The following is a 24,833-nucleotide window of genomic DNA, read 5'->3' as shown; positions in this document are numbered from 1 at the left end:
AGAAATAAAATTCACCAAAACTCTAACCAGCCATTGCCTCGGGCACGTCCTTGGTTTATCCTCATATTTTACCAGACATTGATTTACAAAGGCTCTTCCTTGCCAGCTCTAATTCGGTCAGCTCAAGGAAGATCTCTGATTGGCCTGGCGTTAGTCACATGCCCATCTCTGAACCAGCCGCTGAGTCCAAGGAGATGGAGCAGTGTGACTGAACAGCCTGGGTCATATGCCCAGCTCCACAGACCAGGGGGCTCAGGGTCTTTACCAGAAGAAACGGAGGGAGCAGGACAAGGCAGGGAAAAATGATCATGGCTCCTGCAGCATCTTAGAGGGATCTCCCTCCTGAGGCAAAGATCTCACTTTTGCTTGCACGGTTCCAGCAACAGACACTACCTTCTGAGTGGCTCCTTCCACTAGGCTTGGATGACTCTGGCTGTCAGAGAGCCTTCCTGAACTTGTTCTCTCTGTAGTTCCCACCCTGAGCAGCTAGCTCCCCAAGGCCCACAGGACAAGGCTACCCACACCCAGCAGACAGGGGTCCCAGTCTAATTTTCCTCTCTGGGAAGATTGTCCTGAGGTCTCCTGGCTGCTCTTCCTGGCACAGAGTTTCCAGGCCTCAGGGACCCATCACCCTCCCCTGCCTGGACCTGGCCAGGCTGGCAGTGGATGGGGCTTGAACCAGAGGCTGCAGCCCCTATTGGTGCCCCCTGGAGGAATGGCCTTGGGGAGGCTGGCCAGGTGGGGGAAGAGAGCTCTGCATAGAGCATCTCTCTTCCAATCTTGGGTGCCCTCTCTGCCCCACCTGCTAGCCTGTGCCGCTGCTGCATGGGGTGGGGTAGGAGAGAAAGTGCCACTGCCCATCAGGTCTCCACGGCAGAGGACAATGGGATCCTTCTGTACAACGGGGACAACGACCACATTGCAGTTGAGCTGTACCAGGGCCATGTGCGTGTCAGCTACGACCCAGGCAGCTACCCCAGCTCTGCCATCTACAGGTAGGGCTTCCTCATGCCCCCCAGCTGCCCTCAGGGGTACCGGACTGCCAGGGCGAGGTCTCCTGGGCCAAAAGCAGGTGGTTATCTAGACCTCTAGAAACCTGGGCTGCCTGAGTTTGAAGGACACTTGAACCATCTGGGTTAGCCCCAGCTTGGAGCTGAGGTCTCTGAGGCCTGTGCAGTGGCCCCATCCTTCCCCATCCCACCACCACCTTAGAGGAGGCTCCTTAATGGGGAGGGGGAGACTCGTAAGTTTGAGAGCCCTGCCTCAAACCTTTCAGCCTTCCCCAGGGAGTCCAAGAAGGGGAGTGAAAGGGATCGGGCGATAGACCCTTGAGCCCCCACAGTCCTTTTCCTTAGATATTTGGTCTCCTGGGAAGCAGCTGCTGGTGTTTCTGGGGAAGTGCCCAGGCAAGGATGGTCCAGACTAATGCCCACTCCCTGGAATGGGGAACCCCCTCTTCTTCCAGTGCTGAGACGATCAATGACGGGCAATTCCACACTGTTGAGCTGGTTGCCTTTGACCAGATGATGAATCTCTCCATTGATGGTGGGAGCCCCATGACCATGGACAACTTTGGCAAACATTACACGCTCAACAGCGAGGCGCCACTCTATGTAGGAGGTGAGGACCTGGCCCTGGCGGGGCCTCTTTTGCTGTCTGGCCTGAGGCCAGCCAGGAGAGCTGGTGCCTAGGGACTGCACTGTGGGAAATGCCAAGTGGGAAGATGATCCTGGTGGTGGCCAAGCTGCAGGTGGACTGGCCTCGCTGCCTGGAGCCTAGCTGCTCTCTGCCTGGCCCAGACTGACCAAGAAGGATGGATGCTTGAGTTGAGTGCAAGGTCTGGCTTAGGGGAGGTCCTGGGACTGTCCAGGCGATCTGCGACACCTTGGGCACCTTTCCTCTTGGTTTTGGGCTAGAAGGGGCTTTTCAATGGCTTAAGGTCCATTCCCAGTCTTGGGGCCCTCAGAGGCCCAGAGCCACTGCAAGAGACTCAGGCACAGAGTCCCTGCATCAACCGGGGACTGCTTCGGCTGGCCTTAGAGGCTTTGCGGGCTAGATGACCCCATCTACCACCTGCAAGCATTTATAGGTATTGATGATCAGGCTGCTGGATGCAGTGGGGCCATCTCCACCCTGTGGGAGGCGTGCTAAGGCTGGGGAAGAGGTGAGGGATGGCCCTGGGCCTCAGCCCAGCTCCGCAGCTTACTCCTTGTGCAGCTTCAGGCCAGTCATGAGCATCTGTCAAATGGGGCTCAGCAAGCCCTACTTCAGAGGGCTGCTGAGAAGGGACAGCCACAAAAGCAGCGACCTAGCGCCACACATGATGTCTCGGTCCTTCCCCTTTGCTACGGCTGGGGTCTCTGGGAGGTAAAAGCTAGCGTCCCAGGGAGAGAAGGCGCCTTGGCAAGGGAAGCCAGACTTTAGGAACAGGCACCTCAGAGCCGCACGCAGCAGCTGGCCACCACCAGGCCTGATGCCCCAGCTCCAATCACAGAGGAAGCAGCTTTTCCCTTTCTTCTGGGAAAAGAGCCTGGGCCCTCCAAGGTGGCAAAGGACCTTGGATCAGGGTTGCAGAGATGAAGGACAGAGGCCGCAGGCAAGAGGGAAGGCCATGGAGCTGCCCAGACCTCAGAGGTGGGTGCCCGGCATAGCCCGAGCCTGACTCAGCCCAGCTCTGCTCCCTCCCCTACCCCAGGGATGCCCGTGGATGTCAACTCAGCTGCCTTCCGCCTGTGGCAGATCCTCAATGGCACCGGCTTCCACGGTTGCATCCGAAACCTGTACATCAACAACGAGCTGCAGGACTTCACCAAGACGCAGATGAAGCCGGGCGTGGTGCCAGGCTGCGAACCCTGCCGCAAGCTCTACTGCCTGCATGGCATCTGCCAGCCCAATGCCACCCCGGGGCCCATGTGCCACTGCGAGGCCGGCTGGGTGGGCCTGCACTGTGACCAGCCCGCTGACGGCCCCTGCCATGGCCACAAGTGAGCCTGGGGCACTGGGGGAGCCCTTGCCCCTGCCTACCTGTTCCTTCCCCATGGGAAGGGCTGCCTCACAGTTTTCCAACCCATATTAGAACGTGTGGCCTAAGCCAGGGTTTTATTATTTTTATCTGGCTTTCACTTTTTATTAATAGGACAAGGCCTATAGGGACACACACGTAGTCGCATGCAACTCCCTTTGTTTCAGTCTTAGGAACAGATTAAAGACCTGTGAAGTCAGGGCTGGGCGGGGTGGGCTGTGTCGGGTGGGGCTTGGCTGGGTTTGTCCTCACAGCGCCTTTTCTCTGTCTCCTCCAGGTGTGTCCATGGGCAATGCGTGCCCCTCGACGCTCTTTCCTACAGCTGCCAGTGCCAGGATGGGTACTCGGGGGCGCTGTGCAACCAGGCCGGGGCCCTGGCAGAGCCCTGCAGAGGCCTGCAGTGCCTGCATGGCCACTGCCAGGCCTCAGGCACCAAGGGGGCACACTGTGTGTGTGACCCCGGCTTTTCGGGCGAGCTGTGTGAGCAAGGTCAGGGGCCCCCCTCCTGACGTGCCCTCCCCAGGGTCCCCCACAAATTGCTTTAGCAATTTGACTCTTTCTTCCTCCCAGCCTCGGCAGCCCTTCTGTCCTCCCCCAGCCCTGTACCATGGGCTACTATGGGGCTTTCAGAGTCCCTCCACCCTCTGGGCACTGCTCCCAATCTGCCCTGGCCCGGTTGGCCCTGCAGCTCCCTTATCCAGGGTATGCGCCTCTTCTGGCTGGGGTCTCTCCTTGCAGAAGAGACCACCCGGGGTAACAGCTCCTGGCCCAGCCTCTGCATCTTGGCCCCATCACCTCATGACCTGGGAGCAGCAGCAGGAAGTCCGAGGGTTGGGGACTCCTTCCCAGGCCCTCCCTGGCCTGCTTGACCAAGATGGCTTCTGCTGGAATCCGGACTGCTAAGGCTGGGCAGGGGGAAGCCGGAGAAACCCAGAACTCAGGCACCTTAAGGGTCCCCTAGGCTATCCCCTCCCCAGCACGAATCCTTTTCATAATGTTATTGCCCCCAGGGCCTCCAGCCTCTCTTGCACACCTCTAGCAATGGGGACCCCCACTCCCTCCAGCAGTTCAATCTGTCCTGGAGAGCCCTGACGCTAGGACCAGACTGTAGGCCCTGGGAGGAAGCTTGTGCGTGTCAGTGGGAGGCGGAAGTATCCTGGGGACAGAGGTGGGGTCTGAGAGCCAAAGGATCCACCCCACAGATGCTGCCCTCCTCCTCCTCTTCCTCCTGCCTCCCTGGAGGCAGCAGCTCGCCCATGGGTGTGCCCTGAGGCTTTCTCTTGGTGTCTGTCCCATCCAGAGTCCGAGTGCCGGGGGGACCCTGTCCGGGACTTTCACCAGGTCCAGAGGGGCTATGCCATCTGCCAGACCACGCGTCCCCTGTCATGGGTGGAGTGCCGGGGCTCGTGCCCAGGCCAGGGCTGCTGCCAGGGCCTTCGGCTGAAGCGGAGGAAGTTCACCTTTGAGTGCAGCGATGGGACCTCTTTTGCCGAGGAGGTGGAAAAGCCCACCAAGTGTGGCTGTGCCCTCTGCGCATAGCGCTGGGCGTGGACAGGCGGGTGAGGGCGGGCAAGGGGCCCCAGCCGCCACAGCAGCAGAGACAGTCGCCAGCAGCTGGGCTGGGGTGCAGGTCATCACAGGACGGCTCCTGGGCAGCTGGGCCCTCCTGGGTGGGGTGGTGCCAGAGCAGCCTTTTAAAAGCAAATTGCGCCATAGCTGGGGGCAGCGGGGATGGGCAAGGCCTGAGCTGCGGGCTGCCCTCTCCGGAAGTGCCTTGCACAAATAGGCGCTTAATAAATATTTGTTGAATGAATGTGTGCGTGAGGTCAGGCCAAGAAGTGCAGAACGATGACACCCCTCTTTACCTGCTACCTGAGTCTGGAGAAGAAAAATGACAGCCTTCCAAACCAACCCTTCCCTTTGGCCTGTGGCCCAGGCTGGCTTGGAGCTGGGTCTGTGGCCCCGGAAGCCTCTTACCCCTCTGCGGGCAACCATGAAGTACTCCAGCCTCCCCGGGAAGCCAGCCTGGTTCATTCTGCTGCTACAGAATCTGCTGGTGGTAGGCCAAGTTCTGGAGCGGGGGTGGCCGCCTCCTGCTGTCCAGGGAGGGTCGGACGCTTCCCCCCTGGGCTGACTGGCAGCTCTGCAGCCACTGCTTGGGAATGAGGCTGTGGGTGGAGGTGGTTCTTAGGACCAGGCCGCTGAATCCTAAAGTTCTAGGATGACTACTGTAGCTGCAAGGAGGGCTTATGTGGAGGAAACAGCCACAGGGGCTGCTCAGGGTGGCAGACCCCACTAAAGAGGGCAGAGGGTTCTTTGCTCTAGGTAAACAAACATCATCTGCCTCCAGACACTGGCCACAGAAGGAGCACTGGTCCTGGGCTTCTCCAGCCACTAGTCAGGCACAAGCTGTTGGTGACCTATTGGCAGAGGGACTGGGTGTGAGGGTCTGGGCCAGGGTGCTTGACCAGGGAGCAGCTGGTTCAGAGTCCTTCACACCGCAGGCCAGTAGGGAGCAGTGGAAGGGATAGTGCTCCAGGTATTGGGAAGTCCCCGCTGGCTCTATCACTCGGGGCAAACTTCTCCCCGCCTGGGCCGCGGGTTCCTCAGCTGTAAAATGGCCAGAGGTGGGGAGCGGGATGACTAAAGGAACAGTGTAGACTCCCCCACTGTGGTCTTGGGAGGCCAGAGGAGTTAGAAGACCTATCTTCATTGATCACATCATCAATAAGTATTTATGTGCCTAACCCGGGGCTGGGGACTGTGGACGTTCTGGCCTAATGGACAGATGTGAACTCATCCCAGAGCATCGCAGGAATGACCAGGATGCCCGGGAAGAGTTGAGCTGAGTGGGGGCTCCAGCCACAGACAGCAGCCCAGGCCAGGGGGTTGCTGGCAACGAAGGAGCCAGTGGTGGAAGAGGCGCTGAATATATGATTGCCTGACTGTGTTGTCTTCTCTTCCATACACAGTGAAAATGTAGAAAGATGGTTTGTGAGGCCAAACTGTGAATGGGCTAAAGGGAGGCAAAGTTGCACTCTCCTTCCCCAGAGGGCTCACCAAGAGGGCACACCCCTGGGGGGGGGGGTTCTGGTGGGCAACGGGGGGTGAGCATGTCCCTGCCCTGGCTCCCTCCACCTGTGACCAGGAGGCATGGCTGGGTGTATGTTCAGGTGAGGCTCAGAGTGGCATTGTGTCCGTGTCCCCTGCCCATGTCCCCCGTCCAGGGCAGTGAGGGGAGCCCTTGATGCTGATTAGAAGGCTAGAGCTGGGGTAGAGGGTGCCTGGTATGTCCCATGCCACGGGGACTCAATCTAGCAACTGAGTCCTGGGGTCCCTGTGATGGGAAGAGGGCAGTGCCCTGCCCAATGTGGGAGGTGTCCTCATGGCAGGATCTGCCCCTCACCAGGGGGCTGGGATCTACTTGCTTGGAGCTCTGAGCAAGGCCACAATGCCTGCCCCCACCCCCAAGTAGACCGCAGCCTGGGCCTCATGGGGCTTCTCCCAGGCCCACATGGCATCCCTCTCTTACTTTGAGTTTCCAGGCCACCGTGGGACCCTGCAGAGCATCTGCACCGGGCTGGATAGGGCAGAAAAGCTCAAGGGCAGCTAGCTTGCCACTTCCCTGGAAGAAAGGTGCTCTGGGACTCACCAACCCTGAGAAAGATAGCTTCCCTGGCCACCACCATTCCCCACCACCCTGGAGAAACCAATTCCCAGGCTTGAAGGGCACTGGCTGGCAGGAGGCCTCTTCATTCTGCAGGAGGTGGAAAGGGCACCTGTAGACAGGTGATGCTCACCCCTCACCCAGCGCCATGGGGCTGGGAGGTGAGCGGCTGGCATGTTTGTTCCCAGGGAGCACCATGTGAGCTTAAGGCTCCCCTGACCGGCCCCACCACAAGGCCCAGCCTCCTAGCACAGCAGCGCTGACCTTGGTGCAGTCTGAGGATTGGAATCCACATGAGATGATGTGAGAGCTGTGTGCCCCAGGATCAACTTTTTCTCCAACTTGGCCATCAACCAGCGAGTTGCTAAGGACCTGAGTCAGCACTCACGTTGCCTGGTCACACTCCGCTTGAAAGTCCGGAAGGCGGCTACAGCAAAATCACCCCTCTGAGAAGTCCTCTCTCCACATCTTGTCCCCCTTTGTGAAGACCCCTAGTTCGCTCTGCATTTTAGGCATGAAGAGATACAGCAGGGTGCGTCCCGAGGGAGCTGTGGCCTTGCAACACCACTGGCAACAGGGCTGGGGCTCCCGGTGAAGGTGTCAGGAAGTGGAAAAGGCTGGACTTTGTCTCCTCTTTGCCTGCTGGTAGCCTAACCGCAAAAGTATCTCTTTATACAGAATACTTACAGATTCTAATATATATTTGTATTTCATTTTGTTATAGTATTTTTATATGTTAAAGTCAACATCCAGCGTCTTGTTTTGCCTTTCAGATGCTATGTGGTCGTGGCACGTTTTGTTGGGGGTTTCTGTAGTCTTGTTTGGATCGACTCCTAGAGGCTGGTTTAGAACAGGCCCATGAGGGAGCTGCACCTGCCCTGGAAGTATTGTTTTAGGCTATGTCGATATTGTCTATTGTCTTCCATGTGAACATGACATTGATTCACTCTGCCTTGTTGGTCTCCTTTTCTCCACCGAGGGCGGGCCGGGTGCTGCTGGCATTCTCTCCTAGGGCTTCTGGGCTGATCACATACGGGCCACCATCCAGGGATGTCTCCAAGGGGCTACACACGTAGGATGTCTGTCCCTGGAACTCCCTGCTCTTCCTGAAGTCCATTCCTCCTGAAGGAGGGGGTTCCTGGGAGAGGGCTGGGGGACACCCCCCGGGGTCTGTCAGTGCACGGCCGAGCTGGGGAGGCTGCTCATCCTCATTGCCCTTCAAGTAATTGCCGTGACATGGACATTCTTTAAGTTTGAGCACAGAGCCACACCCATCTTTAATCTGGCTCTAAGGGTTTCGGAGCCATCAGGGCAATCAATAGTGTGACTTCTCAGATGCCCTGTGAAGTTCACTTTCCTGTCCCTAGCACAGTGGCTCTTAGAAATTGGTGGAGAAAGCAGGCACACATAGGTCTGCAGTGGCTCTTAGAAATTGGTGGAGAAAGCAGGCACACATAGGTCTGCAGTGGCTCTGTCACCATTCAGACGAGAACAGTGCAAGCACAATTTTATAGGACTCAGGATGGATGTCTGGGTAAGGCCAGGCCCGGGCAGGCAGGCTGGGCAGGGTCACTGACACTAACTGGAAGCCTGAGCCAGGACCATGGACAGGTTTCTGTGGAAAATTGGGCCAGGGCAATGGTCACACAAGCCACACCTTAACAGCACATGGATCATCTTGAAAGTGGCCAGTTGATATAACTTCAGTGCCTTCAAAAAAATCTGGGACTTTGGAGGAAATGTAATGAACAGTGTGCAGGAGAGAAAATGTGTTCCAATGGGGTTGGATGCTCCTGTCTCACAAGGCCAGTTGGTTACCTGTCAGTCACCTGGCTGTCACTTCTGATAAGGCAGCGCGTACACAGACCCATTCCCCTGCCGTGAAGAAACGGTGACAAATGGGAACTGACAGTCAGGAGCTGTGGTGACCTGAAAGGCACGTTTTCCAATCTCATGCCAGCTGACTCTTACCGTGAGTTAATTCTGTCAAATCTTCATCTTTTTATTTTTTTTTTTAAGTCAGAACTCTCAATCTTTATGTTTAAAAAAAGCTCATGAAGTATTTTTTTAAACACTAGGCTAAAGAAAACACATCTGTAGGCCACCAGTTTGCTATTTCTGAGTTAAAGTAAAATCAGTGGCAAATTTCACTGCTAAAGGGAAATCCCCAGCCAAGGGAATGGGCACAGCCGGGCTTGGTTGGGAGGGTGGAGGCCAAAAAGCAGTGCCCAGACTTCCAACAGGCGACATCCTGATTACTAGAGCTGCCAAGTTTTCCTGAGATTGGTGATGACACATCTCTATCATCCCTAAGCCCAAAGCCCTCAGAGTTAATTTTTGAGATGTCCCCTCACCCCAAGGCAGCCAGTCTGCACCTCTTGGGTCAGTATTTTCATTATTCCACTACAGGATGACTACTGGAGGAAAAGAGGTCTATCTTAACAATGAAAACAACTAATCTGGAATGAAGTAATCTTTCAAATTCAGATTCAGAGGGGTGGCCTGGCAGTCAGCTGTGGGGTTATTTTTGCTGGATGTGGTTCTGCACAGTGATGGCACAGTCAAGATGGGCTGCTTGTGGGCCCTTACGCTGACCCACTTCAAGCAGAGTTGAAAGAATATAATGAAAAACTCATGAGGCTAGCAAATGGAAGGACTTTTACTGTCATACTCCAACAAGGGCATTGAGAGCTGGGGCAGCCCTGGCCTGTGGCCTGCACACTCCCAGTGGCTAGCCTGAGGTCAGGAGTTTGCCCTCCATTGCTCCCTGCCCCTCAGGATGAAATGCTGGCACCTTTCCAACCCTGCCATGGGAATCTCAAGGATTCCTCCACTGCCTTTTCTTTTCCCTGAAGTTAGGCAGAACTCACAAAATGATTTATTACTTACATTAGCAAACAAGGTTTCTCTAAGCCCTGACACTTGGTGGAAGCATTGCTTTGTGGTTCCTTCTGGCAACTCATCAATTTTGCCTTAGGCTGCAAGTTGAATGCCTGGCTCCAAGGCGTTCTGTGCCCTCTTCAGTGACTACACAGACACGCTTGAATATCAAAGAAGTTTAATACGCTGCCATAAAATAAGCGCCTTGAAAAAGCTCATGGAATAGAAGTCAATGTTAGAGAAACCCCTCCCACACATCCTCTGGCTCCACACCCCATCCTTCAAAACCAAACAAGAGAATCTGAAAGAACACAGGAAATCCTTCCAAGCTTGGATTTCAGTGAGGGCCCCTCTACCAATAACAAGAACACAGTTTCCTACATGGCCTGATAGGAAAGCAAAACACAGAAGCACAAGAAGTCTACAAGATTTCAATATTTAAGAGACTTGGTACATATTCAAAGTTAAAATAACTCCAACTTTTATAGCTATACATATTGTTTTAAAGCAACTTAATATATTTTAAAATTTTATATATACACTCTCAAAGGTTCTTCAGGTGAGGTATGTAAACATTGTCTAATGAAAAATTTCAATGTTTCAAACCAACAAATTCACAGCATACATTGAATTTTCATCCATTAAAGACACAGTATATTCCTACACTCACTAACATAGTAGAAATCCAGGCCCAAGAGATACAGACTGATCTTCCGGGTGGCCACTTGCAGAATTTCTCATTTCACTGCTTCTGGAAAGACACTGTCACACAGGCCAGGAGCACACGCTTGGTACCAGCAGGGTGCTAGGCCCTCTGGAGGCCCTGTCCTTGGGCAGCTGGATCACTGGCTAAGACTCACAAGACAGCAAAAAGAGCACAACTGAACAACTACGAGATCGACCTCAGCAATGACAACACTGGGAGGAACCAGAAAGACCTTTAAAGGAACGGTAGAGATTCATTTTAGAGCTCCCTGAATCCACAGCCGGATCAGCAGCCCCTGCCCTAAACTCATTCAGAAAGGTTGCAGCCTAATAAGAATAAAAATCCAACGTGGCACCTGAGCTTCAGTTAAATTGCATGGGCCTCCTATGGCCCCCTGGCCCCTCAAAGGCATTCATGCTAGCCTCAATTAGGGCCCTGGGCTGTGCTTTTCATACAGGTTGGGGTTGAATTTCTTAGTATCATAATGCATATGAGGAAATAATGCCATGAGTTTACAAAAATGACCAATGCTTGCACACAGCATTGGCCAATGACCTTGGAGGAGCTCAATTTTGAAAACTACTTGTTCCCTGAGGGTAAACAGCAGGCTTCTATTAAGATTAAGTGAGGCTAATATGGGGATTTTTCATACAAGGTAATAAGACTTGGGGAGCCTCAGGCCAGAATTCTATTGTACCCCCACATAATCTACAATGCCCCATTCCCCCCACCCCCTACCACCACAAGAAGTAGTCACCTCCCCAATGATACAATACAGGTCAGTTTCTTCCCTCTTGCTTGCCTTCAGGCTCAGCAAGGGAAAGTTTTATCCTAATGCACCCACTTCAGTCTAAAAAAACACTAGTGAAAAATTCCAAACACCATCATAAATACAAAAGAGAAGACATATTCCAAAAGCCTAAAAAACTACATTACTTCTATTAATGGTTATCTGGGTGTGGGGTATTTATTTTCACAAAGTTTAGGACGGTCAAAAAGAGAGGCTGCTTAACAGCTTTAGAAATCTGCTGAACTGGACACGCTGGGAGAAATGGAGGAGTGACTGCCCTCTTTATACTGACCTACATGGTGTAATCCCAGACACGAAGGCAGCTTTAGACATTTCAAGCCCAGGCACAGAAAAGGCTGATATGAAATGGGCTAGGTTTTAAAGGTAGGTCAAATATAGTCAAAGGACATTGAACTGGCCACTTAAATTTCTATTGTAACAAGTCTTACATTTACTCTATAGCCAAATGAGCTTTGCCTCAACTAGATTCTGGAAACCCTACAAATTCATGAAAAATTGCAAAATTTTCCTCTACGTGCCCAATTTTGATGTGTCTGGTGCTGGCAGATTTCTCATCCATTGCTAGAGTTCCATGACATGAAGGAGCGTGCAGACAAACAGAAGCAAAAATTCAAGTACAGCAACCTCTCCGGCAAAGGCAAGAGGTCTTAGCAAGAGCTGTTCTACCCCCACCCTATCCTCTGAGACAAGGGCCAATGTGGGCCCTGGAATAAATGTTATTACCTAGGATCTTATTGCTTATGGGCAACACATCAGAAAGAACACCTGGAAATCTGCTCTGCAGATCTGGGTACTGACCACTGACCAGTTTATCATACACCTATATATATATAAAATATATATATAATATAACATAACCAGATGAGAAGAGGGGGCAGTTAAAGCTTAGATTTGATGTAACATTACAGATCAAAGGCCCCAAACAGCTCTCAACCTGCTGGTTTTTGTTCTTTCTCCATGTGTGAACTGTGTTATGAAAGGAAGTCCACTGCTCAAAATATATTCTATAATACTACAATGCAAACCAACATCACTCAGAACATGAATTTGTATACAGCACAGGTAATAAATATTTTTAGAAAACTATTTACAACATTACTTCTTGTGAACATTTAGACGAGAGCAAAATTTATTTCTTCCTGCAAAGTTAAAAAAGTTCTGTCTAGTTCAGTGCTAAATTCCCTGGCACCTAGTTTCTCATTCACATTTCATCTTAAAATCAGATTTGCTTACAAAGTCTCCTAGAAAAAACATTCTCCAGCATTACTGTTCAAGTGTCTGCCTCATTCGTTTAGAAAAGACAAAGGGAGGCCGTAAGAAAATATGCAAATTATGGTTCAAATGGATGACAAAACCCCTGCGTGCCTAGTCCCAAAGCTCCCTGCTGTCCTGGAGTTGCAATTCTCAGTCCAGCCAGCCCTGCACAATGAGGATCATCACTAACACGGGGGTGCCCAAGGACAGGGCACAGGGAAGAGGAACATGATCATAAAGCACTGGTTCCATCCCATCTAGGGGTGCTCTGAATTGTAGGACAGGACTCCTGAGAAGTAAAGCTGACCACATCTTAGAACAGATGGTATCATTCTGTAACCACCGGTTACAGGGGGACTGGCCCACATCTGCACAGATGCACACTGAGACTGGGAGAGAGGGGAGGAGGAGGAGGAGGAGCCAGGTGCTCACAAGCAAAGTCAAGGTGCAGAAGGTAACATGCTTATCTCCCATGATTAATTAGAGTGTGAATAGGTGTCTTTCACCAACATGAAAGGGGAACTGGAAATACACCTTAATGCTTTCTCTAGGCAACCAGTGGTTTCTCCATATCTCACAAGCATGGGTTTGGATTTCCTTGGGGCTACAACTAAGGCTCATTTTCCTGTACAGGCTGTTAAGTGTACAGCTGAATGTACCAACTGTGCATGCAAGAAGTAGGCTGTGTGGGGCACACCAGATGCCATGCCTGGCACAGCCATACCCACGATGGGAGTCCCACTTTGTTGTGGGACGGGGTTACAGTGGGGGAGATGCACTTCTGTTGCATCTATCCAAATACAGTGAAGGTTTCAAGGCCACACCTTTCTGCTCTCACTGTTGTTTGGGGGCTCAATGGTTGAGCATGGTAGCTGGGGAGGATGGGTGGCTAGAAAGAACAATTTTTGGAAAGCCCTTTTGACAGTTAATTTTTTTGTTAAAATAAATACTTTCTATAGAAGTATCTGAACAGGAAAATATCACTATTTACACAGTGAAATAAATTCCACAGTGGTGTGTATAAATATTATATATATGTATTTGAAACCAGTTACTAACACAGTCTCCGACAACTATTTAGAATGCAGAAACCACACTAGTGAAATCAATAACCTTAAGCTATAGTGACTCTAAAAATAATCCCTACCTGTGGTATAAATATACAAAATTATGCAAATCTTGTTGGTATACTCTCTTTCCCAAAAATTAGCTCCCAAATACCTCTGCTTTAGCTACAAGACAACTATGAGGTGCAGATCACAGAAAACTGGGGTTAAAAAAAAAGTGGATATATTGAATAGCATTTAAACCCAACAACTAAATACTAGAGGAAAATAGAGTTTTGAGAGAAAAATGCTTCTAATGTGACAAATTTGTGTTCAGGGCCACACTGGGGAAGTGGGGGACTGTCCCAGAGAATATGCCTCCTGGAAGGGTGCTGGCGGCATAAGCAGAGGCAAGAGAAGGAAGGGCAAGGTGCCAAGGGTGGCTCCTCAGAACGAGCAGGTGACTCGGGCTGGGCTGGAGAGCCCTGAACTTGTTCTGTCTAAAGCTGCCAGTGTCCTGACAAGATGCCACAGACATGCTGGTATTTTTAAGAGAATGTGTGGTCTGCACTCGAAAGTCAAACAGGCAAACACCAGGCATTTATGTTCTCATATCACGACCAGAGCTTGAAAAGTGAGAAACCTTCAAGTATATGATACAAAAGAGAAATGAAGGGTTCTAGGGGTAAAACCAACACATCGCATACTTTCAGGGAGAGGCACTATTCTTGGCTTTAAGTTCATGAGTAATTTGTTTGCGCTGAACTGCTGTTAATGGAATGTCTACCACAGTCAAGTTCACTCTGATTCATAAAATGAAGACTGTAAAGACTGCACTTTTAGTTTTTACTACATACCCTAATAGATATGATCACATGCCCACAATTTATTAATAAGTAGACAATCGGCAAAGGGGGATAATTTTTCTTAACGCAAAAGCATTATTCAGGAATAATCTGTAACAGCAGCTGTGTACTGAGATGAACAGGCAAGATACTCTAAAATCTAAAAGAATTGCTGGACTATATGAAAAAATGTTGGAGTATATGAAAAAAAAAGTTGTGCCTGTCTACACAATTTGATCTTTAATGACTACTATAAGGATCAGTAGAGCTTTTCTACAAAAAGGTCAGGAAGTAAATATTTCAGGCTATGTGGGCCACATATAGTCGCTTTTTTTTTTTTTTTTTTTTTACATAACCCTTTAAAAAAGGGTAAAAAAATCCATTTGTCCAACCCCTGGCATATTGTAATACCATGAGTACCTGATTTTTTTTTTTTTTTAAATGGACAGTCTATGCTTTCATGAGGCATGCATACTGAGCACCCCGTGTGGGATGGCCCCAGCTAGGGGAGAAAGTATATGTGTCTGTGCTCACCCGGCAGCATAATCACACAACTGCCCCTCTGAAGGATGGAGCAAAGGACATCTCCTGAGCACTGAGGCTCTGGGAAAAGGAAGATCAGACAGAGAGGAGGTAAGTGGAAGGAACTGAGCAGCTTCGGTTCAATCCTAAGGCAAAAGCCTGAGCAAGGACACACTCCACAAAGTGCTCAGGGTGGTTCCCCGGGCCCCAGGATGGCATGACACAGCACAGCACAGCAAAGCCCTGAGAGCTCTGAGTTTCTGCCTGAGTCTAATTACCTAAAAAGGAAAGAGACTGGACCCTCAAGTCTTCCAATCCATCCATTGTAGAATACAGGACTCTGTTCTGATGTTTCAAAGGATGAATTATATTGAAGGCTGCCTCAAAAGACTTCCCAGTCTAGGCAACACAGCGAGACCTCATTTCTGCTAAAATGGAAAAAAAAAAAAAAAATTAACTGGGTGTGGTGGCATGCACCTGTAGTCCCAGCTGCTCAGGAGGCTGAGGTGTGAAAATCTCTTTGAGCCTGCAGTGGGCGTCATAAAAATGAAGACTATACTTTTAAAAAACTGCACTTTTAAACTACATACCCTAATAGATAAGACTACATGCCCATTGCACTCCAGCCTGGGGCGACGGAGTGAGACCCTGTCTGGGGGCAGAGCGGGGGAAGGCCCTCCCACAATTCTGCTCATTTTAAATACAATAATCTTGTTATTTTTCCCCTCAAAAGGATTTGAGAGCAAGCATGGGGAATAGCACTTACTGCTAGGATATGAAGACTGCCTTACACAGACTGATTTTATACTTTAAAAAAATTCCAGTATTTCAGTGGATATCAAGTCATAATAAGACATCAAAGTAATACTAAGAATTCAAAATGATAATTGTTTCAAAACAACTAAAACGATCAGTGATTTGGGGCCACTGACAAAAATTTTTCACTGACAGGACATTGAATCACATTTAAAAAAAAAAAGCATAGAAACTCATACTTGTGTTGGTGCGGTGGCTCACTTGTAATCCCAGCACTTTGGGAGGCTGAGGTGGGAGCACTGCTTGAGGCCAGGAGTTTCAGACCAGCCTCGGCAACATAGCGTAACCTCGTCTCTATTAAAAAAAAAAAAAAAAAAAAAAAAAATATATATATATATATATATATATATCCTTATCCTTGAGTTTTTGGAAAAGGAGGAAGACTATAATAGCTTTTCAGTCATACTCTGGTTATAACTCCAATTTTTTAAATCATTATTAAAGCACTTCATAAGCCTCTATGTTTTATTTGTTGGCTTACCTTGAATAAAATTATTTTGAAAGTATGTGGCTGAAAAGGTATCAGTGCCAAAATATTATATAAGAATAAACAATGCTTTAGGTCTGTGATCAGACTTTGTTTCTACTCTGTGAAAAAACATTTTCCATATCTAAATGTGACATTCAGAGGACTAAAAGTCCAACTAAAGTAGTCTCAACTAATTTTACCAGAAACAAAATCTTGGCTTACTTTAATAAACAAGAAATAAAGCCAGAGTCAGTTTCGTGTGAGTGAAATGAGAGGCCCAGGCCACATAATTTTAGAACTCTGAATCCCTATTTGCTCATGGGTTCTGGCTCCATAGGGTAAGGTGGCCTTATTTTGGCTACTGTGATTTTTTTTTTTTTAAAGAAGATGGAATGCTAAGGTTGCTCAAGTTTAAGGGGATAGTAGTACATATCGATATAACATGTCTCCTTTGAAAAGCAAACAAAATTGAGACAAGGAAAATGGGAAACAAAGAAGAACAGAGAGAAAAGGGCAGAAGAGAGAAGGAAAATCAAGAATATTTGTTCCCGAAAAGGATGACTTTCTCAAGCAGGGATCAGCAGATGTTTTCTGAAGGTCCAGATAGTATCTTAGGCTGTAAGGGCCACACGGGTCTCTGCCGCAGCTACTCAACTCTGCTCTTGCAGTGCGAAAGCAGCCACAGACAGTACTTAAGAAAATGGGTGTGGCTATATTCCAAACACATTTTATTTACACAAACAAGCGACCAGCCCACAGTTGGCAGACCCTTGACAGATCATCTGGAATCCAAAAGGCAGTCTGCACAGAACTTGCTGATAGTAACACTACAGCATCTCCAGCTTGTATCACATAGCATGCTATATTTTCCTACTTGGCTCTTAGGTCCACTCATCAACAGGAATGCTGCCCATAAATGTGAATGACAGCTCCCACCCTCACGACGGAACCCATTACAAAGCAGGAAAAGAGGCCAAACCTCAACTCAAAGTAACTATCTTGAAGTGATGCCTTTTACTGATGACCTAGCTGAACAGTGAGAAATTCACCTGCATAGTATGTGATGCATAGAGATCCCATTAGAAAGCACCACATATGTAAAGGGATGACTAAGGGCACCTCTTCTATCCATACGATTTTAGGAACAATACAGCAGGAGACTCATAGCCTAAGATTATCATTTTAGATAAGGCTGCACAGAAGTCTTTAACAAGGAATCCAAGGGGCTAGCGACTGGTGACTTACAGACACTAATAGCATTCCCATGAAGGAAGCCTCAGGAGCAGAATAAAGGTTCGCAACCTTCCTGCTGTGCTGCAAGATTGTTACCTGTCTGAGGAAGTGCTAGGGGTGAGCTCAGGACTCCAAGTGAGGGAGTGGTCTCCTGCATGTCCATCTATAGCAGGGAGTCTCGTGGGATAGAAGATGGGTGTCCTGAAGAGGGCCCTCCTCTAGGGGAGCTATGGCAGAGCTTCAGTGATTGCTTCCCAGGCATCTTACAGCTTCTCCAGAAACTCAGAGAACACCAGTGTCCTTTGGTCATCAACTTCAGCCCCAAGACTGGGACAGTCACTTCACCGAGTGTACACCCAGGAGAATTCCTTTCTGATTTGGAATCGGAATGTGGGATGGACTGCTTTTGCATCTGGTGTGGTAAGCCATTCTTGAAGATGGCTCTGGGAAGAAGGTTTTTGCAAGGTAGGGAAAACAATAACAGATGAGTCAATACCACACCTGAGCTTGGAGGTGTCTGGGAAACTGCTTTGCCAGTACCTGCTGTAGGTATCAAAGGGCCTTGCAGGACTGGCCCTCAAGTTTTGCTGTTTTTTTTCTTCTATTAACAAAATTAACTGAATCAGCAAAAATGAGATTCAACAAATATAAAAAATTCTAAACTTTTAAGTGTCATAATTATGTAGACTCTTGGTCTATTTAAATGTCCTTATTATAAAGTATAAGTTGATTTTAAAGATGATCCATTGCATTGTTAGGTATATAAAATACATACATACACATTAACACCTTTTCTCACACACAGCCTAGAATGGGAAAGAAGGCTATTATCTTTAAGTGAGCTTTTAAAAATGAAAAAGAACTTAGAAAAGGAATGGAATGAATTACAAACTTGGAACTGGAAAAGTTCCACCTACTTACTACCTTACACCTCTCCCTAACCTAATCCAAGCACCTTACAAGGTAGTCTGTATGCAGCCAAGGGAGCACCTCTTCTGTACAGGAATCAGCATGCCTGACATTGGCAAACATCAGCTGTTTAAGTCACCACAAACACAATATCCAGTGACAACTATAAGAAAAGATATTTTTAAAACCTTAAAACCATTTTTTAAGATTAAATGAACCTATTCAAAACACATTAATGCCTCTGTGCAACTTAATGCTGAGAAAGGGTTGCCAACATACACACTCAGCAGTTTTATTAATGTAGGTAGCTCTTGAATGGCCAAAGTCAAAGATACTAGAAAGAAAAAAAAAAAGACTCATCAGATAGAGAAGACATGAAAAAAAAGCAGGGCTTCATAAGACAGCAAGCTTCTCTAGCTATGAAATTCAACACAATTCTAAATTTCTCACAAATCAAATACTTTTCTCCAGTCTTATCCGATCATCAGAAGTTCCCATGATATACAGCAAACCTTTAACAGAATGGGTAGAAAGCCTGTATTATCATGATTTGCATGAAAAAAGTCCATCTGGGCTTATCTAAAGAGATCTGAAACAACCTAAATGGAAAATTTTTAAATAAAAAGGACAGGGCAGCAGCTGTTCATACAAGCCAATTTTGGTGACAGAACCGGTTAAGGAAGCTGACTGAGGCTTCAACAACCAAGCCTTTTTCTGTAGAGTGGCCCAATGGAAAAGTCAAGTACACGCCGCGCTATAATAATGGAGCAAGGTCACAGGCACTAGGTTGAAGCCAATGCGCCCGTCTCAGGCTTCACCTGGGAAAGGCAAACAAAGTCATTAAACTATTGTGGCTCTCACTTCTGAGACACGGAATAGAGCCTGACATGACATGGCAGGAGTGATACTACAAGCATTTAACTACCAGGATGGTGTTAATCAATCAGAATGAATATCTACTCCAACAAGTACATTCACATTGAAGCATACAGCTGAACGTCAGCTCTGGGTGTAGGGGGTGTGTGGGCTCTTCACAGATGCTGGAGCTGCTTCCTCTAACTGCAAGGCTGCTCTAACCTTTACATAACTCCGTGCTGTTTTAGATCTTTCTGAGTCTGGTACCAAAGTGGTATTGGGGATGCTCACAGAGACACTGGGCTACTTTTAAACCACCTGTCCTTTGCTAATTACTCAACTCAGGGACACCCAAGCACACTGCATGGGGAAGAAAAAATTTTACTGTAAAATTGGGATTGGGAGACATTTGTGGCTGATAACCACATGCAAACGCACCCAAACACACATGGACATACACATTCTTAAACCTTTCTATTACTGGAAATAATAGTTCGGCTTTCTTTGAATATGGAAGTACTCTGGGTAAGAAAGAAAATGAGTCATTTTCATCCTGATCATCAAATTACAGCTACAAGATGGAAAAAAAAAAAATCCTAGGCTTTTTCCTCCCAAAGTAGGATGGAAGCCTTGCAGGAGTGCTAGCAAGACCAGAAATGAAGAAGATGGTGAGAATTAGTAATACAGTTTGGGGACGCAAATGATTTTTTAGAGGTTGTAAACAAAAATTAACACTTGTGACATATCTCTTGTCCCATGGGCACATAATTTAGAATACATGCTCTCAAATGACAAAACATCAAAGGTGAGAGGAGGGACCAACAATGAACATGATCTTTTTAAAAAGGGGGTAACAGAAATAGTAATCTTTTATAATTATAAATCCTCTGCATACCATAAAATGATTTGGTTTAGCTTTCAAACATCATCTAAACAAACAAACAAGACAGAGAGGGAAGTTCACTGCTGCGGTTTGCAAAGAGGGGCATCTGTTCGTGGGCAGATGCTGCAGGGTGGCTGCTGAAAAGCTCCTTTTATGTGCATGATGGTGGTCTTCTCGGCTACAGTACAAGTGCTTGTGCATCAAGTATAAAATACAAGCCTTTAATCACATAGATCAGCTTTTTAGCTTTTGTAAATTTAAAAACAAAAAGGATAAATAAGGCACTGTACTTTTAAAAACGAAAACTGCTTGGTTCCAAGTTTAAAACCCAAGGAACAACCAGAATATAATATATAACTTCCCTTAGCCTCAGAGAAGGACTCTGCAAGTTCCCTTCTCCATCTGAGATGCATTTTCTGACATCTCAAATTACGGTGTTCTCCATTAACTGTAAATTTGAAAGGCTTGATAAGCTTATAAAAGCAGATTTAGTTAATGCAAAATAAAAGGTTACTTCTATAGAACAGTTTTACTCTTGGCTACCATCTTTCCAATCACTTTGCATCCAGCCGCCTCCGTTTGCTGTGGGAAGAGTCCAGCTTTGCCTTCAGCTTTCGCTTTCTCTGAGCTACACTGCTCTCTGGGGTTTTCGTTGAGGGTCTGGCCCGAGTCTTTCCACTACTCTGCTTCCTATTCGTGGCTTTCTGAGGCCTTGAAGAGGATTCACTGGCCCCCTTCTGTTTTGCAGGTTTTGTCAGTGTTTCTGAGACAACAGACTGGGAAGGCCTTTTGTTTGTATTCTCTTTTTCTTTCCTGGAGGGAGGGCAGCTCTTCCCAGTGGACTTTTTAGGGATCTTCACTTTATTCTCTTTCAAAGATGTCTTTTTGGGGGGTTGGCTGCTTCTGTCCCTTGCAGCTGGCCTCTTGGCAGCAGGGGTTTTGGTGGCTCCATCAGCATGCTTTTCTTTGCTGGCTTTCACCGCAGGCCCCTTGTTCTTACTATCTGGAGGGCTGCTGCCTTCTGTTCTCTTGCGTTTACTCTGAACTTCTGCTTTAGGCAAGATTTCAGACACCTGCTTCCCTTTCCTTCCCTTCATTCCTTCAGTACTCTTGGGCTTAACAGGAAACCCATCTGCATCCACTTGCAGGGCAAGCTTGGGGGACATCAGAGGGTTGATGCATACACTCTTACGACTTGGCTTACTTTCCACAGCCAGAGCATCTGGGCATTCCATTTTTTCATTCTTGATTAAACGTTGCTGGGCTCTGAGCTTTCCTCGAATATTGGAATATTTTCTAAGAATCCGGGTACTGGCTGGAGTGGGCAGGTTTGCTGGAGGATGGCTGTTTCTATCTTCCTTGACTTCCTCTATGCTGTCTTCAGAATTAGGACTGGGGCTGACATCACTGCCATCTTCTGGCTCCACTTGATCAGGATTCTCTCGAAATTTAGCCCAGAGCTTCTGCATTTTCCAATTATTCTTAGCAGGGGTAGCTCCAGGAAATTTCTTCAAGTGCTTTTTCAAGCGCTCAGCCTGTAGTGAACTGGGATATAGGCTGGAAGGAGCGTATTTCTGAAGAGGATGCTTGACAGGGGGAACGTCTCCTGGAAGGCGAGTATTGAGCTTCTTCACAATGACTAGAGACCGGGTTTCAGTTGTCTCTAAGAACCATTTACAAACATTAGATAATTTAAAGTTTGTCATAAAGAGCATCTGAACAGGAGAAAACTTCTGACCCTCCAATGAATTCCTACATTTCCGTGACCTTTTCTTGCTTTTCCAAATCTCTTTCAGTTTATCTGATTTGTTCCTTGCTCTTGGTGTTGGCTGTCCTTCTTTCTCCAACTGGATCCAGCCCTTCTGAACTTTCATGTACTGGGCATTGAAGTTGGCGATGAGCTCTTGGTTCTCCTCCTCAGCACACCATTCCATAAACTTTGGCTGTTCATCTACCACAGTGTCAACATCGTCCTCATCTAGGGGGTCTCCACTCTCTGAAGCTCCATTTTCCTTTGGCATTATGGGGTTTACTTGTGCAGCTTCCTTTTCTGAAGTCACTTTTGAAGCATCCAAGGAACCCAGAGAATGAGCGTGTCTTAGGTTGTAAGTTGAAGAGGTCAATCTTTTAGGCCTTGGCACCGATTTTGGTGGCCTAGCAGCATCACCACTTCCACTACTCGACAACCCAGGAGAGCTGCATGGGGCATCACTGTCATTATCTTTCTGCTGGGTGTTTTCGTTGTCTACCTCATTCACAGCCTCCTCCACATGCTGTGTGGGAATATGCCCTGGCTCTTCTTTTGCCTGTTCTGGGTCCCTCTTACAAGCAATACTTTCTGAGGGGATATGAGCATTCTTCTCATCCATTTTAGACTGAACATAGATTTCCAATCTCTCTCCAGGCAGTGGCTGTCCAGCTGCGGTTATGGGGTCCCTGCTGGGGAAAATCTCTCCTCCTAACTCCTTGACTTCTTTGTCCAGCATGTTTTTCAAAGTCTGCCTGGTGATGATCCCCCTGCCTTCGCCCTCCTGCTCGGCATCTTTCTCAGAGGGGCGTTCACTGACACTTGGCTTTTCTGTGTCCTCCAGAGTTTCCGTGTGGAAACTGTCAGGTGGAAGGCCCTTAGGTGTTGTCCCACCAGGGTGCCCTTCTTTTTTTGAACGTTTTGCACTAGGATTTTTAGGAACTTTGATTTCAAGACAAGCTGAGGAAGAATCTGAACTCTGATTTCTTAGGCATCTGTCAGCAGAGGAAGAATCCGAAAGTTGACTTCTTAGGCACCTATCAGAGGCCTCAGGGAATTTTTTACCTTTTTTCTTCTTGTCCAAATTCTCTTCGAGTAAGTCAATGCTTGTATTACACGTGTCTTTTTCTGACAGGCATTTTACATCATCGTCCTCTCCCTCTAATTTTCCTGTACCACCTGCTGCCTCACTTGCCTCAGTTTCACTGGGGTTTTCATCAGTAAAAGTGCTGCTTTCCTTCAAGAGTGGGTTGACATTTAGCTCCTGGGTGTCTCCAGACTCAACCTCAGCACTGATGCTTTGGTTGTCCTCAGCCTTTCCCAGACTCATGGGGGGCTCCAAGCCCATTGGGGAACTCTGATTTTCTGAGCACTGAGGACTTTCTTCTCTACTGACTGTTTCAGGAGGAGAATGAGGCCTAGAAATGACATCTTCACTGCCTCCCCCGGAAAAGCTTTCAGTGGAGGGAAGCAGGTGACAGTCCTGGGGTACACTCATCTCCTCCGTATCCAACAGTGCAAGTGGTGGTTGGTCGTGTTCAGGAGAAGACATCCCACTTGCTGTGGGAGCTGAGACTGTGGAGCCACCTTCTGGCAAGTCCTCTTCAGGAAGGTGAGCGGGGAGAGGCCACACCAGGCTGGAGGCTGTCGTTTCCTCTGACCTAGGGGAGCTGCTCAGATTCGGCTTAATCTTTGTGGGGCAAACCTCAGGCTCTTGAGGTTCTTTTCCAGGTGAAACATCTCCACCTCCTTCCTCGTGAGAGGTTATTTCCTTGCTAGATTCTTCAGGGTTGTCTTCTCTGGGAAGCTGCACATCTACTGTATGTCTAGGGGCTGGAACTGTAAGGGTCTGCTTAGGAGTGAAAACTGCCTCTGATGCCAATGCTGAGCAGCTTGCTTTTTCCTGGGAGTGTAAATTTCTGGCCAGTGTACGAACAGTTGGCAGCTCACAACAGTCACCATTGAAAAAGTATCCTCGAGTACTCTTTCTGGCTGTTTTCCGAGAAGATAATATTGATTTTTGATTCTCAAAGTGGCATTCTGTTATTGGTTGACTGATATAAACAACATCACACTGGTTATCATAATCATTTATCCTCAGCCCTGATGCCCTTTTACTTTTCCGAGCTGTCTTAATGGAGGTTGATATCATCTTGGTTCTTGAGTGTCCATTTGCCGCTTTGTGTACAGCTGGCATAGGGCCGGGGCCTAACCAACCATCTTTGGAATGATCAAACTGGCCCTTATCACTGGGATGTAAATGGTAACCCACCTTATTTCTTCCCAGAGAGTGAAGATGGTTCTCTTGCTTTGGCCTTGCATCTTGTTCATTTGCCTCTAAATCCTGGCGCAAAGGTGTTTTTGGACACTGTAAAGTATTCTCTTTGTCAGCAGTTCTAGATGAGTTCCCCATAAACCCTGAGTTCCAAGCCTCTTCTGATAAAGCTTTGAACGAATTTCTTTGAGGAATAATACAGGTATTGCCCTCCTCACTATTCTCAGCTGCCATTTTTACTGTAATTAGACTTTCTACTAAAGCTGAACTCTGCATATGGTCTTTACCATCCTCACATATGTTCACATTTATGTCTTGCTCTTGTCCAGTGGTTTGCCCCTCCAAGCTTTTAGGGATGTGGTGGAAGTTCACTGAGGAACAATTAGATGCAGTGAGGTATCCCGGAGTGAAACTATCCACTGAACTGCTATTAATAGAATTCAGTTTAGTGGTTGGAAGTTCAGAGGAATCTTTCTGGACAACAGTCAAGGCATTCTCTCTTCCATCTACAGGGTTTATCTCAGGAGGAGGCTCCTTCGGGGTCTGTTCCGTCAAGTGTAGAGGGCTGCGAGAGTCTGACGAGTCTACGAACAAATCTACAGAAGCAGAAGACTTCATATCAAGACACAGAGCATCTTTTTCCTTATGTTTGGTGCTGAGCTGGGCACAGCCAGCATTGCAAGTGGATACATCCATTGCTCCAGAATCAGAAGGCTGCAGGTCCTCAGTGCCTGGTTGAGATTCAGTGTACAGGTCGTTCAGAACACGAATGAATTGCTTTTGATGATGAGTACACAGTTTGACCATAAATTTCTCCAGTGGGGACTTCGACTGATTGTTAGAATCTACTGCTTTTGCCTCTGTTGAGTTCTCACTAGACAGAGAAAGAGAAA

At 48.0% G+C, this 24,833-nt stretch overlaps 2 protein-coding genes across 15 annotated transcripts in view; one reads left to right on the top strand and one right to left on the bottom strand.

Annotated features, from left to right (window-relative positions):
• Window positions 1-6,242, top strand: part of SLIT1 (slit guidance ligand 1) — a 186,297-nt gene extending 180,055 nt beyond the window's left edge. For all 4 annotated transcript variants that reach the window (XM_054522715.2, XM_024253714.3, XM_054522714.2 and 1 more), the window contains 5 exons: window positions 865-995; window positions 1,466-1,620; window positions 2,696-2,984; window positions 3,300-3,511; window positions 4,323-6,242. In XM_054522715.2, the coding sequence (XP_054378690.2) occupies window positions 865-995; window positions 1,466-1,620; window positions 2,696-2,984; window positions 3,300-3,511; window positions 4,323-4,561 (1,026 nt within the window). In that variant the 3' untranslated portion in view covers window positions 4,562-6,242. The remainder of the gene's footprint in view (window positions 1-864; window positions 996-1,465; window positions 1,621-2,695; window positions 2,985-3,299; window positions 3,512-4,322) is intronic.
• An 8,358-nt stretch (window positions 6,243-14,600) lies between these two features.
• The window catches only part of LCOR (ligand dependent nuclear receptor corepressor), a 155,193-nt gene continuing 144,960 nt past the window's right edge, over window positions 14,601-24,833 (bottom strand). For all 11 annotated transcript variants that reach the window (XM_024253144.3, XM_024253147.3, XM_054521697.2 and 8 more), the window contains one exon: window positions 14,601-24,814. In XM_024253144.3, the coding sequence (XP_024108912.2) occupies window positions 20,473-24,814 (4,342 nt within the window). In that variant the 3' untranslated portion in view covers window positions 14,601-20,472. The remainder of the gene's footprint in view (window positions 24,815-24,833) is intronic.

The sequence above is a fragment of the Pongo abelii genome, chromosome 8 (assembly GCF_028885655.2).
Source record: "Pongo abelii isolate AG06213 chromosome 8, NHGRI_mPonAbe1-v2.0_pri, whole genome shotgun sequence".
NCBI classification, from domain to species: Eukaryota; Metazoa; Chordata; class Mammalia; order Primates; family Hominidae; genus Pongo; species Pongo abelii.
Note: the sequence above shows the minus strand (reverse complement) of the source record. Positions and strands in the feature narration are given on the sequence as shown.